This window comes from Callithrix jacchus, chromosome 12, assembly GCF_049354715.1.
Source record: "Callithrix jacchus isolate 240 chromosome 12, calJac240_pri, whole genome shotgun sequence".
In the NCBI taxonomy this organism is placed as follows: domain Eukaryota; kingdom Metazoa; phylum Chordata; class Mammalia; order Primates; family Cebidae; genus Callithrix; species Callithrix jacchus.
In genome coordinates this window covers 88,791,897-88,810,219 of record NC_133513.1, presented here as the reverse complement: position 1 = coordinate 88,810,219, position 18,323 = coordinate 88,791,897, and the positions used below count along the sequence as shown (strand labels likewise).

General features: G+C 37.2%; 1 protein-coding gene across 8 annotated transcripts in view; it reads right to left on the bottom strand.

The window, feature by feature from the left end:
• Nucleotides 1–18,323, bottom strand: part of CC2D2B (coiled-coil and C2 domain containing 2B) — a 125,433-nt gene that overhangs the window by 63,164 nt on the left and 43,946 nt on the right. For 5 of the 8 annotated variants that reach the window (XM_078346157.1, XM_078346158.1, XM_035268582.3 and 2 more), the window contains 5 exons: nt 17,619–17,828; nt 12,192–12,289; nt 4,781–4,921; nt 1,292–1,394; nt 999–1,111 (listed from right to left, as the gene is read on the bottom strand). In XM_078346157.1, the coding sequence (XP_078202283.1) occupies nt 999–1,111; nt 1,292–1,394; nt 4,781–4,921; nt 12,192–12,289; nt 17,619–17,828 (665 nt within the window). Of the gene's footprint in view, nt 1–998; nt 1,112–1,291; nt 1,395–4,217; nt 4,294–4,780; nt 4,922–12,191; nt 12,290–15,282; nt 15,340–17,618; nt 17,829–18,323 lie in introns of those variants that run through there. The other 3 variants (XM_078346160.1, XM_035268591.3, XM_035268592.3) reach the window with 3 other exon arrangements.

Genomic DNA, 18,323 nt, shown 5'->3' with positions numbered 1-18,323 from the left:
TTTATGGCTCCTGTATTCTTACCCTTATTTATATGGTCTTTTGTATATGGGTGTCCTATATAATAAAAGATCTCAGACCCTTTCTGGAAGGAGGTACAGAACAAATAAAGGATTTCTCCACTGCTGCTCTTCTCTGGTCAGAAAGTGGGTGGTGATAATTGTGACTTTGTGTCTACTACTCTTTAGGTTCATTGTTAATGTAATCATCCAATCATTCATTTAATAAATGTAAACATTTATTGAATACCCACTATGTTCCAACACTGCTAAATGATGCACATTCCCAATAATCAAAGATGGACTGGTACCAAGTGTGCCATGGGATAGAGATGTTGAAAAATTAGACCTGGTACTCTGCCATATCCTCTTTAAGGCAGATGGGATCCATAGGCCTAGTAGATGGAGAAACGGGTTTCCTATGATGTTTGTTTTTGCATAATGTTGTAGGCATAGGGAGAAACATCATAGCTCAAGGAAGAAATCAGAACTGGGAAGTAAAGAAGTTCATAATGTCAAAGAAAATTGTTCAGAGCACCCTCATGATATGAAATCGTTTTTATGAGAACCAGAGTTCCTTTAACAAGCAAAGGCAATGGTATATTACTTTTTACAGTAGCTTTCTATCTCACCTATTTATACCTGAACAAAAATTACTACCATAGCAAACCGCTCCCCCCAACAAAGTATCAATATATGAAGGCTAGCAGTGAAGATACCATAGTTTCTATAGAAAACCAAACTGATTTATGTCCCACCTAAGTCATGTATTAGATGTGTGAACCTGGGCAATTTCACTTCCTATAAGCTATGTTCCTTCTTTAAGATGAGGATAATATGGAATTCCATAGAGCTATGATGACAATTAAATGTGAAAATGAGTTTTTAAAAACTTACAGTGCCTGGCATATGATACTCACTCAAGAAATCCCACTTTAATATTAAAAACAATACAATTAATAGACAATATATAATTTAAAAAATTCTTTAAACATGCTTACAATGAACACTTGGATAAGCTTGTTAATTCTGCAGTGAAAGAAAGTTGTGGCCTCAAGGTAATTGGCTTCATTCTTTCAATTTCTGTTTCATCTGAAGCTAGATATGAGAGGCTCTAGAAATCAAAAAGTAAATATACAATTTACCATGTACATCCCTTGTGTGGGACATTTATTCTTAAAATCCATTTATTTCTTGTATTTGTCATTTTGTTGAAATACTAAGATTTCACATTCTACCAAAAAATGAAATATTATTACTAGTTGAGTTTAATGTTATTTTGTAATATAAATACCTCTTGTTTTTTCCCATTCTTAAGTTCTTTTCCTTCAGTTTTCTTTTCAGTTTCAGACATTTCTGAGATTTGTTCTTGTTCATCACATTTATTTATTTTTATCCTAATTAATAATAAATTTAGAATTATTGAAAGCAGAAATAATGGTGGTATTTGAGAGTTGTTTGAGTTTTTGCCAACACACACACACACACACACACACACACACAATCTATTACAAGTAATTTTATATTCTGAGGAAATTACCAATTTTATAAACATTTTTAAAATCTTTATAAATTTGTTCTTAGCTTTCACAAATTTCTCCCTGCTCAGTAAATTTATCATTGGTGTTTACAGTCCTTTCTAAAGGCATCAAGAAACCTTTCCTTTGGTGAGAGTAAGTAACAGGGCAATACGGAGACAGAAATTAAAGGACACATACCCTATTTCCTCTCATTTTTCTTCCTCTCAGATTTTTTAAGCTGTGAGAACTTGAGCAGGTGATCAGGGTGATATCAAGTGGTGAATCATAGTTGGTGTTTATGCATAAACAGTAAACAGCTCATGGCATTAGCACCATTGCCACTGCTGCTGCTACTACTATTACTACTACTAGCTAATCCTTATATAGTATTTACTAAGTGTGTGCCAATAGTGTAAGTACTTTATTAACTGATTTAATTATCACAACCCTATGAAGTACTATTATTCCCCTTTTATTAGTAGTTCAATAAAATCCCAGTTACCTGATCAGTTTCAGAAAATTATTGATCTAGGAGTCAAGTTTTTCTGATAGTATCAAAGTTTATTGTTTTCAGTATAAGGTTTTGTTTTCCATTTTAATGATTTAAGAAGGAAATCCTTTGGTAAAATATTATATGCTCTGTTGGGAATGTAAAATGGTGCAGCTATTTTGGAAAACAGTTTGGCAGTTCCTCATAAATGTTAACTACAGAGTTACCATATGACCCAGCAATTCCACTCACATACCAAAAAGAAATAAAAGCCTGTGTTTGCACACATGAGGAGTGACCGCTACTGGGAAGAGTATTTCTTTGGCATGAGGGTGACTAAAATGCCCTAAGATTAAATTGCAGAGAGTGTTCTACAATTCTGTGAATTTATTAAAAACCACTGAACTGGATACTTTGAATAGATGAACCACATGGTATGTGAATTATATATCCCAATCGAACTGTTTAAAAGCTATTATATGCTTTTTGCCTTCTGAAATAGAATACAGAGGACCAAGTGCAGGCATTATCTATATGGTACTATCCTGTGCTGAAGACTCAGTCCCATTAATGGAACTAAAGAATTTGGGTGAGTTACTTCAGAACTCTATGCCTTAGTTTTCTCATCTGAAAATTAGGTTGTGAGGAATAAATGCACTAATTTAAGTAAAGTGCCCAGCCCAGGACTTGAGTAAAACAAATACTTAATGTTATTATTGTATTCTTCTGATTCAGGGCAACCAATATGATATCAATTAACTTGCTGTTCTTTAACACAATGGCTTTTAACCTTTATTACATGTTAAAAATCACCGGGGATGCATTTTAAAACTCCTGATGTCGAGACCATTCCCCATACCAATTAACGAGAATAGTGGTTTTTAGAACTTCCTAGGTGATTTCAATCTATAATAATTTAGAGAATAAGTGCTACGAGTAACTTAGAGAATGGGTATAGCTAGATTCTCTTCTGAGGGAAACCATTGAGGCAGTGATCTTGGGCCTACAGCTTCCTCCTTTCTATTCTGGGCCAAATGTCTCTGGCAAATGATGAAGGTCCTGATGCTATTCTACCAAACGTTGTTGCATTTCCTATTTACATAGCTTTCACTTTCTTTCTCATTTTAAAAGTTTATTTGGCAGTTGTCTGAATCTTCTGCAGGTAGGTAGTGCCTAACAGAGAACACAAATGAAGACAAAATAAGAAATCTGGGTTCTTTGTGTTATTTGCCAGTGCTGTGGTTTGGGTTCAGGGGCAGAAGACAATACAATCTATTATCTATAGAGGCTGACTGGGCCAGACTCTTTAAGTTGATTACAGTGTTGCTAACATTTGACAAGGAGAGTTTATCACCTGAAAGAGAAGACAGGGCTATATCCTCAACTTTCTTCCACCTCATTTCTGCCACAATCACTTTATAAAACTTGCTGTAGCTGAGATTATCAATAACCTCCATGTCAGAAAATCCAATGAACATTTTTAGTCCTGAATTTAACTGATAGTAACTACTGACCATTTCCTCCTACTTAAAATATTCCTGTTCCCTTGCCTCTGCGACAAAATATTCTAACTGGTGCTTCTCTGTCCTCTCTGTCCCTCTTCTGGTTTCTCCTCCTCTAACAAGCCATTCAAGCATTTTCTCAAGACTCAGTGCTTGGGGTCTCTTGCCTTATTATCTGTCTCAGCTCTGTAAGCATCATCTCAGCCCAACCTTGGCGGACTGCATGGTGACCACTATGGTGCTCTCCTCAATCTGCTGAGATCAGTATGTGTCCAGCTCCTCTCTGTTCTTACAATCCAGCTCATCACATTGGGCCCAGGTGTCTGCCATGATCTTAGTAAGGTCCTGAGATTTGGGAGCATCTACCTCCATGGTCAACCCAGAGCTGGCAATCTGGGCTGGTAGGCCTTTTACTTCCTCTTTATGGTTCTTCCTCATGAAGACCAGCTCCTCCTTGAGAGCCTTGATCTCTGTCTCTAGCTGCAGTCGAGCGACACTGGTGTCATTAATGACCTTATGAAGCCCATGGATGTCACTCTCCACAGACTGGCACATGGCCAGCTCTATCTCATACTTGACTCTAAAGTCATCAGCAGCAAGATGGGCACTGTCTATCTGCAGAACGATGTGGACATTGTCCACAGCATTTGCGAAGATATGAGCCCTCAGGTCCTCGATGGTCTTGAATTGATGGCTCCAGTCTCTGACCTGGGATTCCTTCTTCTCCAGGTGCTTCCGGATTTTGCTCTCCAGCTTCTGGTTCTCAGTTTCCAGGCTTCTCACTCTGTCCAGGTAGGAGGCCAGGTGGTCATTTAGGCTTTGTATGGTCTCCTTCTCATTCTGGATGTCTCCCATTCCCACCAGACCCCCAGCCATCCCCACAGCGAGGCCCCTGGACCCCATGCTGCCCTGGAAGCTGGTGGATTGGGACACAGAGATCCTGGCAGAGCTCCCGGAGCCTGCATAGACACTGGCCATGCTGCTAACCAGCTGGGCGCTATAGCTGGGCACCTGGATAGAGCCCAGGGACCAGTACTTGGTGGAGAAGGTATAGCGAGTAGTAAAGCTCATGCTGTCCAGGGAAAAGAGTGAGAGGACAAGACTCAGGCTCTGCCAATGACATATATGTTTATATATTTAAGATACAAATTCTTAGTTGACTACATGGAATAGTTGCCTAGCTTCTGGATGTCTTCCTAGTCACTGTGAATTCTGTTATTCATGAGCATTTCCTTAGGAGACCAATAAGAGCAAATAGAGCAGCCACTCACCTCTGAACCTGTAACTTTATTGGGGTGCTCGTAAACCCTTGGTGCTGTCGAAGAGATTTAATCTGTTTCCAAGTTCGTAATATACTGCGTAGTAGGGAGAGGTCCTTTCCCCTTTCTAAGTCATAGAGCTGTTTTGTATTACTACAACAAAAATGCCAGCAAAAATTTGTCAGTGGATTAGAACTAAAAGCCTACAAAAGTGGCATGGAAGAATATATTGCAATAACTCTTGTGAACTCTCTCCCCACTTTCTTTTTTCATTTTATACACATCTGAACCCCCCATCTTACCATATTTTATGTTAACCATGGCAATTCCATTAGAAATTCATTCCTTTATGACTTAAAGGTTTTTCACTATTCAAAAATGCCCTACTAAAATGCAAATGCTCCTGAGAAAGGAACTATCCTAGCTAGAACTCTACAAGATTTTTTTTTTTTCATTTTTGAGACAGAGTCTTGCTCTGTTGCCCAGGCTGGAGTTCTGTGGTGTGATCCCAGCTCACTGCCACCTCTACCTCACAGGTTCAAGCAATTTCCTGCCTCAGCCTCCCAAGTAGCTGGGACTACAGGAATGCACCACTGTGTCTGGCTAATTTTTATATTTTTAGTAGCAATGGGTTTTACCATGTTGGCCAGGCTGGTCCCAAACTTCTGACCTCAAGTGATCTGCCTGCTTCGGCCTCCTAAAGTGCTGGGATTACAAGCATGAGCCACCGAGCCCTGCCAGAACTCCAAAAGATTCTGAAGTACCAAAAAGAGAAGAGCAATAGTGGAAGAAAGCAGTAATAAAAGAAAGGGAGTGGAAAGCCCATATGTTTTGATAATTGCGCTTGCTATCTATTCAGCATTTAGTTAATTTCTGGTTGGCTCTTCACTATTTATAAAAAAGAAGATGCAAACCAGCTGGTGCATGTCCCTTCCAACACTTTGGCGCTCCCACAACTTTTATTTTGCCACCTAAGTTCTATTTGGATGGTTCCAAAGCCACTAGTGAGGGATTGGCTTAGATTAAGGATGGCAAAATCTCAAAAGGTTTTGATGGGAAAGGATGGTGGTAGCCCAACACCATAGAGTTTGAGTCACTCTAAGAAAGGGTGGGGAGGGATTCTTATTTAGTTAAAGTGCATGAAGACAGAAAATATGTGTTTCAAGGCCGAGCATGGTGGCGCATGCCTATAATCTCCGCATTTTAGAGGCCAAGGTCAGGTGGATCACTTGAGCCCAGAAGTTCAAAACCAGCCTGGGTAACATGGCAAAAACCTGTCAATACAAAAATTAGCTGGGCATGGTGGTGCACACTTCCAGTCCCAGCTAACTCAGAAGACTGAGGTAGGAGGACCACTTGAGCCCAGAAAGTTGAGACTGCAGTGAGCCGTGATTGTGCCACTGCACTCCAGGCTGGGTGACAGAGGGAGACCCTGTCTCAAAAAAGGAAAAAAAAAAAGAAAAGAAAATACATATTTCAAAACTCAGTTTATATCACTTCCTCAGTACAGCCTTGTTTGAATACCCCCATAACAAAATTAAATTTTCTTATAGCCCTTCATGCTTTTCTTCTTAAATATCCATCACATTTTTAATAAGTTTTTCAATGTCTGTTTCCCCATGCGATTTCAAGTTTCAGGGTACTGTGGGATGACAGGTGTATATTGTATATGTTACCAACATTTTTTGTAAGCCTAAATTACCTCCCAATCCACTCATGTAGCTGAAGTGTGAAACAAGAATACTTAAAGGTGTGGTCATTTTGAGTAAGTGCTATTGGAAATGTGATGCAGTAGAAAGAAAAGCAAAATACTTGGGAGTCAAACAAACCCAGTGTTAACTGTGGTTCTCCCACTTACTTAAGAAAACTGCTTAATTGCTCTGGGTCTTCATATGCTCAATTTTTCTTCAACCTCCTGACACCTATTTGAATGAAACATCTCTAAACTGAAAGCAATGGATCAAATTATTAATCAGGAAATAATAAAATAAATACACTATTCTCCATGTATTTCCAGATTTTTCTGGAAATTGTATGATGTATTTATTACACTTTTTTCAGGTTAACAATTAGAACATTGCTTGAAGTTTAGAGGTACTTTGCCTGATAGGTTGGTAAGCATATTTTTAGAATATTTAAGTAACATACAGTTTTTAAAAAGTTTCTTCTATGTTTCATAACTTTGCATACACATTGTATTAGTATGTTAAATTACACTAATTAATTTCTAATGTTAAACCATCCTTGTATTCCTGGAATAATCCCAATTTGGTTATAATGTATTATTTAATAAAATTCTGTTTAGCATGTTAGTTTCTATGTTCATGGATGAAATTCAGTTGCAATATTTTTATATGGTTGCCAGGTTTTAATTTCAAGGATATGATAACCTCATTAAATGAGCTGAAAATGTAGCCTCTTTTTCTTTTATTGGAAAGAGTTTGTGAAGAATAGTAGTTATCTTTAAATAAGAGGTTGTGAAACATTTTTTGTGCATCAGAATCACCTGGAGGGCTTGCTAAACACAGATTGCCAGGCTCTACCTGTAGAGTTTCTAATTCAGTGGTCTCTGGCAGACCTGATAATTTGCATTTCTAACAAATTCTCAGCTGATGATGCTGGTCTGGGGACCATACTTTGAGACCCACTGTTTTAAATTTTCTAGAAAGTATTCTAGTCATTTGAGCCTGGAGGGTTTTTTTGCAGAAAGGTTTCAGATTAATGGTTTGATTTCTTTAACAATTATTGAATTACTTAAGGTTTGTTTTTTCTTCTTTGTCTTTCACTTCTTGAATATGTTCTGGTTAGTTGTATTTTGTGTAGATTTGTCTTCTCCATAGAAATATTTACATTTGTTAGCATAAAGTTATTTAAAATATACAGTTCCTTTTCTTTCCTGCCATTGTATATTTGTGCTGTTTCACTTTTCCCCCTTGATCAGCTTTCCCAGAGTTTATCAATTGTTATTCAACATTTGAGTGTGCTGATTTTCTCTATTATAGTTTTATTATTAATTTCTGTCTCTTCGATGCAAATCAAAACCACATTGAGATACCATCTCACGCCAGTTAGAATGGCGATCATTAAAAAATCTAGAGACAACAGATGCTGGAGAGGATGTGGAGAAAAAGGAACACTTTTACACTGTTGGTGGGAGTGTAAATTAGTTCAACCATTGTGGAAGACAGTGTGGCGATTCCTCAAGGCCTTAGAAATAGAAATTCCATTTGACCCAGCAATCCCATTACTGGGTATATATCCAAAAGACTATAAATCGTTCTACTATAAGGACACATGTACACGAATGTTCATTGCAGCACTGTTTACAATAGCAAAGACCTGGAATCAACCCAAATGCCCATTGATAATAGACTGGATTGGAAAAATGTGGCACATATACACCATGGAATATTATGCAGCAATCAGAAATGATGAGTTCGTGTCGTTTGTAGGGACATGGATGAATCTGGAGAACATCATCCTCAGCAAACTGACACAAGAACAGAAAATGAAACACCGCATATTCTCACTCATAGGTGGGTGATGAAAAATGAGAACACATGGACACAGAAAGGGGAGTACTAAACACTGGGGTCTATTGGGGGGAAAAGGGGAGGGCCAGTGGGAGGGGGAGGAGGGGAGGGATAGCCTGGGGAGAAATGCCAAATGTGGGTGAAGGGGAGAAGAAAAGCAAAGCACACTGCCATGTGTGTACCTACGCAACTGTCTCGCATGCTCTGCTCATGTACCCCAAAACCCATAATCAAATAAAAAATTAAAAAAAAAAAAAATTTCTGTCTCTTCATTATTTCATTCCTCTTATCCTTTATCCTATTTTCCTTCTCTCTATCTTTTCCTTTTGAATTTCCTCCAGTGGGTCTGCTGGTCCACTTAATGGTGTTCCACAGGTCTCTTAGGCTCTGTTTGCATTTCTTCAATATTTTTTCTTTCTGTGGCTCAGTCTCAATGATTTACATTGTCCTATATTCAAGATCACTAATTCTTCCTTCTGCTTGCAGTAATCTGCCTTTGAATCTCTCTAGTGACTTTTTCATTTCAGTTATACTTTTCAGCTTTATTCTTTTTTGCAATTTTCTATCTCTTCATTGTTACTTCCATTTTGCTTATGTGTTATTTATTTATTTAGAGACAGAGTCTCACTCTGTTGCCCAGGCTGGAGTGCAGAAGCACAATCTCGGCTCACTGCAGTCTCTGCCTCCCAGGTTCAAACAATTCTCCCACCTCAGCCTCCTGAGTAGCTGAGACTACAGGTGCACACCAGAACATCTGGCTAATTTTTGTATTTTTAGTACAGACAGGGTTTCACCACGTTAGCCAGGCTAGTCTTGAACTCCTGGCCTCAAACAATCTGCCCACCTCAGCCTCTCAGTGCTGAGATTACAGGCTTGGAGCCACCACACCTGGCCTATTTTGTGTATGCATGGTTTAATGTATGGTTTTCTTGACTTTCTTGACATCTTTCTTTAGTTCTTTGAGCATCTTTAAGACAGTTGTTTTAAAGTCTTTATCTAGTAGGTCTTTATCTAGTAAGGTTTTTCTGGCACAGTTTCTGTTGACTTATTCTTTTCCTTGGAGTTGTCCATACTTTCCTGTTTCTTTGTATGACTTTGTGGTTTTTTTTGTTGTTGTTGAAAACTGGATATTTGAATCTAATAATGTGGTAACTCTAGAAATCACTTTGTCCTCCTTTCCCAGGACTTGCTGTATTTTTGTTATTTCTATTTATTTATTTATTTATTATTTTTGAGACAAAGTCTCACTCTGCCACCAGGCTGGAGTGCAGTGGCACAATCTAGGCTCTCTGCAACCTCCACCTCTCAGTTCAAGTGATTCTTCCACCTCAGCCTCTGGAATAGCTGGGACTACAAGCACGCACCACCACATCCAGCTAATTTTTTTTTGTATTTTCAGTAAAGACAGGGTTTCACCATATTGGCCAGAATGGTCTTGATCTCTTGACCTCATGATCTGCCCACCTTGGCCTCCCAAAGTGCTGGGATTGCAGGTGTGAGCCACCACACCCAGCTTGTTATTGTTATTTTTTAGAAAAATCATTGTCATCTGTCTCTGCGCCCGGGGTCAGTCTGAGGTATAAACATAGGGTCCTCTCAGTTCTTTTCTGAGTCTTTGCCTTTCCCTAGGCATGTGTGGTCACTTTCTAATTTTCCCTGAATATGCAGTTGCCTTTAAATGTCCTAGTCTTGGCCGGGCGCATTGGCTCACGACTGTAATCCCAGCACTTTGGGAGGCCGAGGCGGGTGGATCACGAGGTCAAGAGATTGAGACCATCCTGGTCAACATGGTGAAACCCCGTCTCTGCTAAAAATACAAAAAATTAGCTGGGCATGGTGGGGCATGCCTGTAATCCCAGCTACTCAGGAGGCTGAGGCAGGAGAATTGCCTGAACCCAGGAGGCGGAGGTTGTGGTGAGCCGAGATCACGCCATTGCACTCCAGCCTGAGTAACAAGAGTGAAACTCTGTCTCAAAAAAAAAAATTGTCCTAGTTTTTAATATCTGACTCCCAAAAGAGGAAAAAGGAAAAATGAAGGGAGGAGAAGGGGCACCAGACTTTTCAATGCCCTGGAAGTCACTTTACCTAAGATAGAGGGTCTTGCAACAATGGGGATAAGTGCAACAATAATGATTCCCCGCTCACGGCACCTCTGTGATTAGAAGTAAGCAGTGATCAGAGCACAGTCCCCATTATTTGTAGCAAAAGGTCCTTTTTTGCTTACTTTGGCTCCTGAAAACTGTGTGTGGGTTACTCCAGTAACATGCACAGCCGCCTGCCATGGGGCTGAAGGGCAGGGGTGGGGGAATAGCTGATACTGTGCTAAAAGCTGACATTGACCAAAATTAATTCCAATTTACCACCCAAGCCTTCCTCTGGATGTGGCAAGCCTTCCATAGACTCCAGAGTTCCAAAATAGAGGCTTTTCATATCCATAAGTTCTGCATCTTCAGATTAACCAATCTCAGATTTAAAACAGTTTTTAAAAAGCCAATAAAAATAACATGAGTAAAAGATAATGTGAATAAACAAATACAGTAGAACAACTATGTAATAGCATTTACACTGTGGTGGGTATTACAAGTAATCTAGAAATGATTTAAAGTATATGGGAGGATATGCATAGGTTATATGCAAATACTATGCCATTTTATACAAGAGATTTGAACATTCATGAATTTTGGTGTCTGTACGAGATCCTGAAACCAATCCCTTGCAGATACTGAGGGACAACTGTAGTTACATTAGATGGATTCTCTGCCAGTACAACTGTTGTCTAGGTAGGGAGATGAATTCATGGTGCTTCTTCCTCTTCCATCTTCGTAGAAACTACTTCCACTGAATGTTTAAATGTTCATTTTATGTTTTTCATTTCTATAAATTCTCTTTGGTTCTTCTTATATAAAAATAGCTCAAGAAGTACTCAGTAATTTACTATATTTTGTTTGTAGATCACATTTTCAAGCTTGTCTTTTATTTTAAAATCATATTAAACAAAGTTATGTTATTTTCTGTATTTGATAATTCTATTATCTTAAGCTTTTGCCTGTATGAGTCTTCTATTATTTCTACTGGCTCTTATTCATGCTGTCTGTGTGTGTGTGATAGAAGAGGTTGTAAACTATAAGCTCATATTCCTTAGAATGTTATATCTTTGAATAATCTCCTATCTAGGATTAAAATTGTGCTCTTCCAGAAAAAAATATATATTTTATTTGCCAGTTGTTTGGTGCCACTGCCAATCTGGGACTATTTTAAGTTAAGTTCTAAATCTGAGAGTTTAGGCTAAATAAATAATATCAATTCACATCAGAAATCTGAATAAAGGTGGTCTTCTAATTATAAATACCTTCCAGTGAATTTTCCTGCTTTTGGAGATTCTGTGACACATGAATATGTTTTGTCTTGAAATTACCTTTCCAGTTATTTCATACTTCATAACTTTGCTTTGCAGTCTATAAGCCAAAGGATCCCAACTTGTAGACCATATTTTTTACAGGGGTCCTTAAATCTACTGCTTATGAAATATTGCCTTTAGATTGAATTAATAATATATCTTGCACACATGTAAAATGTGCACTAATTCTTAAATATATATTAATACTTCAGATCAATGTAATCCAAGTCAATTTCAAAGTACTCATGAACTCATAGTTGTTCAACGTTTTAAAAAAAATCAGTGGATGTTAAAACTACAACTACTTTCACGTGGCACCCCTGTGAAATATTTTTACACAAACATGGGTCTTAAAAAAGATTGAAACCATTTTTGTAATCTCCTAAAAAGTAGGAATTGTGTACTTTTCTTTATCTTCCATAGAAAGTGCAGTATTTTGTCTAAAGAAGTTACTTAATGAATGCTTGACGAACATGAATGGCTCAAAACCTACCTTATTTGCCAATTATAATCTTGTAAAGATTTCCTGGTCAGCTGGTTTATTTCTGAATTTTCATTTGATAATTTGGTAGCATCCGTCAGTGCTTTCAGCTATAACAAAGAAAAGAGCTCTTTGGTATATTTTATCTACCTGTTACCATTACTCCAACTCACCTGTAGGTTAAGGTATGTGCAGCAGCAAAGCAAATGTATAACTTTGTGTGCATTCTTGGCTTATCTTCCACAATATATTTTATATAAGCACCTTGGAAAATAACTGAGAAGGGCCTCAATATGTATTTAGGCAATAAACATCAATTTAGTATCTAATAACATCTAGTATTTTGAACATTACTAGACTATCAATTAATCAATTGATATAAAGAAATGCCATGAGATCAAGAACGCATGTTGAGCACAGGTATCAATCTTATCTTCCACCTAAAATCCCATAGTTACATAAAAAATATATGTCTCTTTATCCATATCCATTGCCATAATCACATCCATATCTGTATACATATATTGATAACGATCTTTATCTATGCCTTCCATGAAAGAATAAGTGCATAACATAGGAAAACAAGAAAAATAAAATCAAAAGAACAAGATACGCTGAAGAAGGTACAAAACAGTAACATCCATAGAACAACACAACTGAAGGAAACCGGGCCCTAAAACACATAAAGGAGAAGGCTGTCACAGTTGGGGGTAATTTGTGGGAATTTCAAGCCTAGAGTCAATTGATATAAACTTTTACTGGAAGACATATGAGAAGATCTAAACAAACAGGAAAACAAACTATATTCCTGGAAGAGGAAACTCAATTTTTATGAGGATAGAATTTCTTTCAAAATTAATGTAATACCACAACACTCTCACAATAAAGATGGTAACCACGTTCTAAAAATAGAAGGTGACAAGCTAATTCTAAGGCTCATATGGAAGATAAAATCTATGGGGTATACAAAAACATTTTAGAAAAGAACAACAATGAGGAGGCACTTGTCCTATGATATATAATTTAATAATTAATTATGTATGATATATAATTTAATAATTAAATATGGTAATGAAACAGGACAGAACTAGACCAATATATCATATAAGGAACAGGCAGTCCTCAAATAAACCTATAGATTAATAAATATGTATGGCTGGCATAGGATAAAGTTAGTATTTTAAGGCAATAGAGAAATAAATGATGGTATTTGGATATTAGGCTAACCTTTTGGGAGAAGGAGTGGAGTTAGAGCCCAGTCTCACCTGAGACACAGAGATAAACTCTAGATAGAATAGAAGGCTAGAAGTTACATACACACATGCCATTGACACACACACATATATACACACATCCATATGTATACATACACACAAATACATATATAATATATACCACAAGGATATATAAAAGGAAGTCTTTATAATTTTGGTCTTTCAGACACTATTCATTGCCCATAAAGGATCATTTTTCTTCATTGGCAGAACACCAATTTTGTTCAATTGCTCAATCATTTTCCATGTGTTTTTGAGGTAAACTGATTAGCATAGCTATTTGCAGCAATTTTATTCTTGCCAATAAATAGTTTAGGCATGATCATGTGAATTAATTCTAGTCAATGAGATATTAGAGAAAATCTGCTGCAGGGCAGGAGAGATTGGAGAAGGCTCTCAATGTGAGACACTATGCTGCATATTGTGTGTCTGGCCAGCATGCCTTGAGCTGGAGCAGCCACTTGGTTAGCTTTCATGAGTGGAGCTAACCCCAAGTCGACTTGCTGAAGATGAAGAGAAGGACAGAAAAGGCTTGTTGATAATACTGTCAAGACACCAAATTAACCAAACCTAGAGCTGCCCTAACTTGGACAATAGGAGGTAATAATGCCTTTTCCTTATTGTCTGAAGTAACTTAGATGAAGTTTTCTGTGAATTATAACCAAAATATGCTAATTGATAAACTTGAGGTAGAGAAGGTTTTAGGAAGCAACAAAAAAATCTAAACTTCACATGGGAAAAGATTAACAGATTTGAACTTATAAAAATGTAAAATTCTTGCCAAGGTCAGCGGCTCACACCTGTAATCCCAACAATGCAGGAAGCTGAGGTAGGAGGATGGCCTAGATATCAAGGCCATCCTGGCAACACAGCAGGACCTTGTATCTAAAAAAATCTTTTTAAATGATCTGGGAGTTGGTGGCATGTACCTGTGTGTAGTCCCAGCTACTTGGGAGGCTGAGTGAGAGCATCACTTGAGCCCAGGACTTAAAGGGTGCAGTGATTTATAACTACAACACTACACTCCAGTCTGAGTAACAGAGTGAGACCTTTCCCAAAAAAGAAATTTTTTTAATTTAAAATGTTTGCCAAAATATAAAATAAATAAAGTTCAAAAGCAAGTAACAGAATAGGACAAAAATATACAAAACATATTTAAAAGAAATACTACTTTTATGGACTTACATCTAGAATATATATGTATATACTTTCTTTTTTAACTCATGAATTAATTAAAGATAAAGCTAGAGAAAAATACTGAATATTGGTGAAGGCTCTGGGAAGTCAGCTCTGTCCTGCCTTGCCAGTGGAAATTCAAATTGGAAAAACATTTGGGAAAGGCATTTTATCACTTTATTATAAAATTTAAACTGCATATACCCTTATCTTTGACCAGGCAACTTCACTTCTACGGATCTATCCCATAGAAGTTTTCATATGTGTGCTCAAATATATAGGTACAAGGATATTCACTGCTTCGTTATTAATCATAAAGAAATGACCTAAGTGTCATTGGATGGGAGTGATTAAATATATTACAATAAACCTATATTATGGATATATATACACACACATACACATATAGTGATAAATAAAAAGTTCCAAGGTAGAGTATTAATTTTAGAAAACCAGCTGGGCACAGTGGTGCACACCTATAGTCTTCACCTACTTGGGAGGCTGAGGTGGGAGGATAGCTTGAGCCCAGGAATTTGAGTCCAGCCTGGGCAATATAACAAGATGCTGTCTCTAAAACAAAAAACCAAGTTGCCAAATAATACATATGGTAAGATCCAATTTATGTTAAAAACAATCATAGCATACATACATACATATAGAAATACAGGGAAAAGAGAACCATGAGGTGAAGAATGAAGTAGGGCTTTCACATCTTGACACTTCAACAATTAATCTTTTCCAGTGATAATGTATTCCTGTATTACTGTATACTTTTGTTAAAGCTAGAGGGAAAAAGAGCAGAAGTCAGCAGAGCTGAGCATCCTTTCTCCTCACATACTATCTGCAACATCCCTCTTTGTTCTTTAAGTGGAATTCATATTCATATAAAGGAGCATATTTCAGTTTAAGAACTCCTTGGTGCCAATGAGTCTTCCACTATGAATTGGTCTGAAAACACTAGGAATAGGCAAAGCCATACATTTCACACCCAAGGACTAAGTTACCCATGTTTAAGAATTAATCTTTTGGTGGGAGACCAATGGACATGCTCTGCACACCTGGCCTTTTCTTCCCTTCCCCACTGCTCCTCTCCACCTCAGAAGAGATTATGCATACTTCTACCACAGTTATCTTTTTACAATTTACTGGGATATCAGAGAAAACGTTTATATTCACATAAGATAATAAATTTTTAAAAAGTAAAAATCTGCTAACAAATTACCTTTGGCTCCTAATACAATAATAATACTAAAACATGTTGCAAATAATAATCCCAAAAGTTTCATTTTATGCAGAGAGCCATGCATATATATGAAGCATAAACCTAGAGTCTATATATACTTTAATAGATGGTACTCTAATAAACTAAAATTGATATTGCTAGATCAGACTTTAAAGATTCTATAATATTGTTGGAAAAAAATCTGTAAAGTAGTAATCTGTAAATCAAATCATTTTTTAAATGACCTGAATCTTAATCTGAGTTGTTTCCTTCATTCGTTTAAAAAATGGCTGTATTTCACTAAAAGAATATTCAACATTTACTTTAGGAAATATTCTGATATTGCTAATATGGGTGTTCATCTATTAAGTTCTCCTACACAATTGCTACATCAAATCAAATAGATTAACTCCTGGCTGGGCATGGTGGCTCACACCTGTAATCCCAACATTTAAGAAGGCTGAGGCAGGCAAATCGCTTGAGTCCAGGAGTTCAAGAGCAACCTGGGCAACATGGCAAAAGCCTGTCTCTATGAAAAAACAAAACAAAACATTAGCTGGGTGTGGTGGTGCACACTTGTAGTTCTAGCTACTCGGGAGGCTGAAGTGAGAGACCAGTGTGAGCCTGGGAGGTTGAGGCTGCAGTGAGCTGTCACTGAGTCACTGCATTGTAGCCTGAGTAAGACTTTGTCTCAAAAAACTTAAAAAAATGGATTAAGTCCTGTGGGTTTTAAACATATATTTTAAAAAGCAGATATTGGCCAGGATGGTGGCTCATGCATGTAATCCCAGCACTTTGGGAGACCGAAGCAGGCAGATCACCTAAGATCAGGAGTTCGAGATCACCCTGGCCAACATGACGAAACCCCATCTCTACTAAAAATAGAAAAATTAGCCACATGTGGAGGTGGGCACCTGTAGTCCCAACTACTAGGGAGACTGAGGCAGGAGAATTGCTTGAACTTGGGAGGCAGAGGTTGCAGTGAGCCAAGATCATGCCACTGTACTCCATCCTGGGCGACAGAGCAAGACTCCATCTCAAAAAAAAAAAAAAGCAGATATTTATGAAGGTGTAGTTCATGTCCAGTTTATTGAGATGGCTTTGTGACTCCAACAGTATTGAATGTTTCATTAAATACCTTAGTGTGTATTTTATTTCAAATGTATTCATTAGTTGAATGAGACATACTATCAAAATACCTTTCTCAAGAGAACACTAGTTAACAAAATGCTCATATATCAGAAACCCAGCAGAGAGTTTAAATGAACCACAAGTCTGTAAAAGTAATCAGTGGGTACTCCTATTTCTCTTCGGACTTCATATACCCCTCCATATACCCATATACCCTTCTAATGATATCATGATGTCATTAGATTACTATTTGGATCAATCATCTTCAGACCAAGACTCTTCACATTTGTAATGAGAATCAAGATTTCTAATATTTTAATTAAAATACTTCATTGCAAGACTTAAAACAGGTACATGGCTCTTTTCAGTAATAATCATTTCAAATACTCTTCTTGAGTTATAGGACCAAGAATACCATTGATTAGTAAACCATTTGTGGTAAATATCCCATAGAATATATTTAAAGCTTTCTCCCCAGCCAGTCAACTCCTACAGTTTCTTTTCACAGAAACTGAAATTGAACCATTGTTCTACTTAGTTAAATATTTAGAAAATGTTCTGATAATTTGCTCTGCACTAGGAATTTTTTCCCTTTCAATACTAAATGTTTAACTCTGTAGTGAAAGTCATTCTCACCTTCTCATAAAGTAGCTGAGAAACATTCTGTTGCTGCCTGTCCTGAAAACATTCATAAAGATGGAGCAGCCTAGCACATAATACCTGTTCTTGATTGAAGAGATGATGATGGCTGAATTGCAAACCCACAATATTGAGGTCTAATTGGTATATTTCCCTTGGGCCTTCTATTTTGTTCATAAATGAGCTTCCCAGGTCACATTTTACTGCCTTTTAAAGAAAAATAAGTGCACGATGTTAATTTGATTCAGTATCTTTTGAAATTATAAGTAACTTTTCCTTATAAAAGTAACATTTCATTGTAGGAAAATCGATATAGAAAAAAATAATAATTTGATTCTTTTTCTTTAAATTGATTATAGCCCTTAATTTCATCAAATATATTTATATTACAGCATTTTAATCATTGTGCTATTAACTATTGTCGTCTATCTCACTACTGTGTGCTGGTGGAGTGGAAGTTGGACTTTGAATTTATAAAACCAAAAAAATTTCCTATAGAAACACTAAGACAAATGGTGTTTAGAACCTGTGGGCCAGAGTCAAATAATAATTGCTTATTAAAACATTGTTTAGGTTGGGCACGGTGGCTCACACCTGTAATCCCAGCACTTTGGGAGGCCGAGGCAGGTGGATCACAGGGTCAGGATTTCGAGATCAGCCTGATCAATATGGTGGAACCCCATCTCTACTAAAAATACAAAA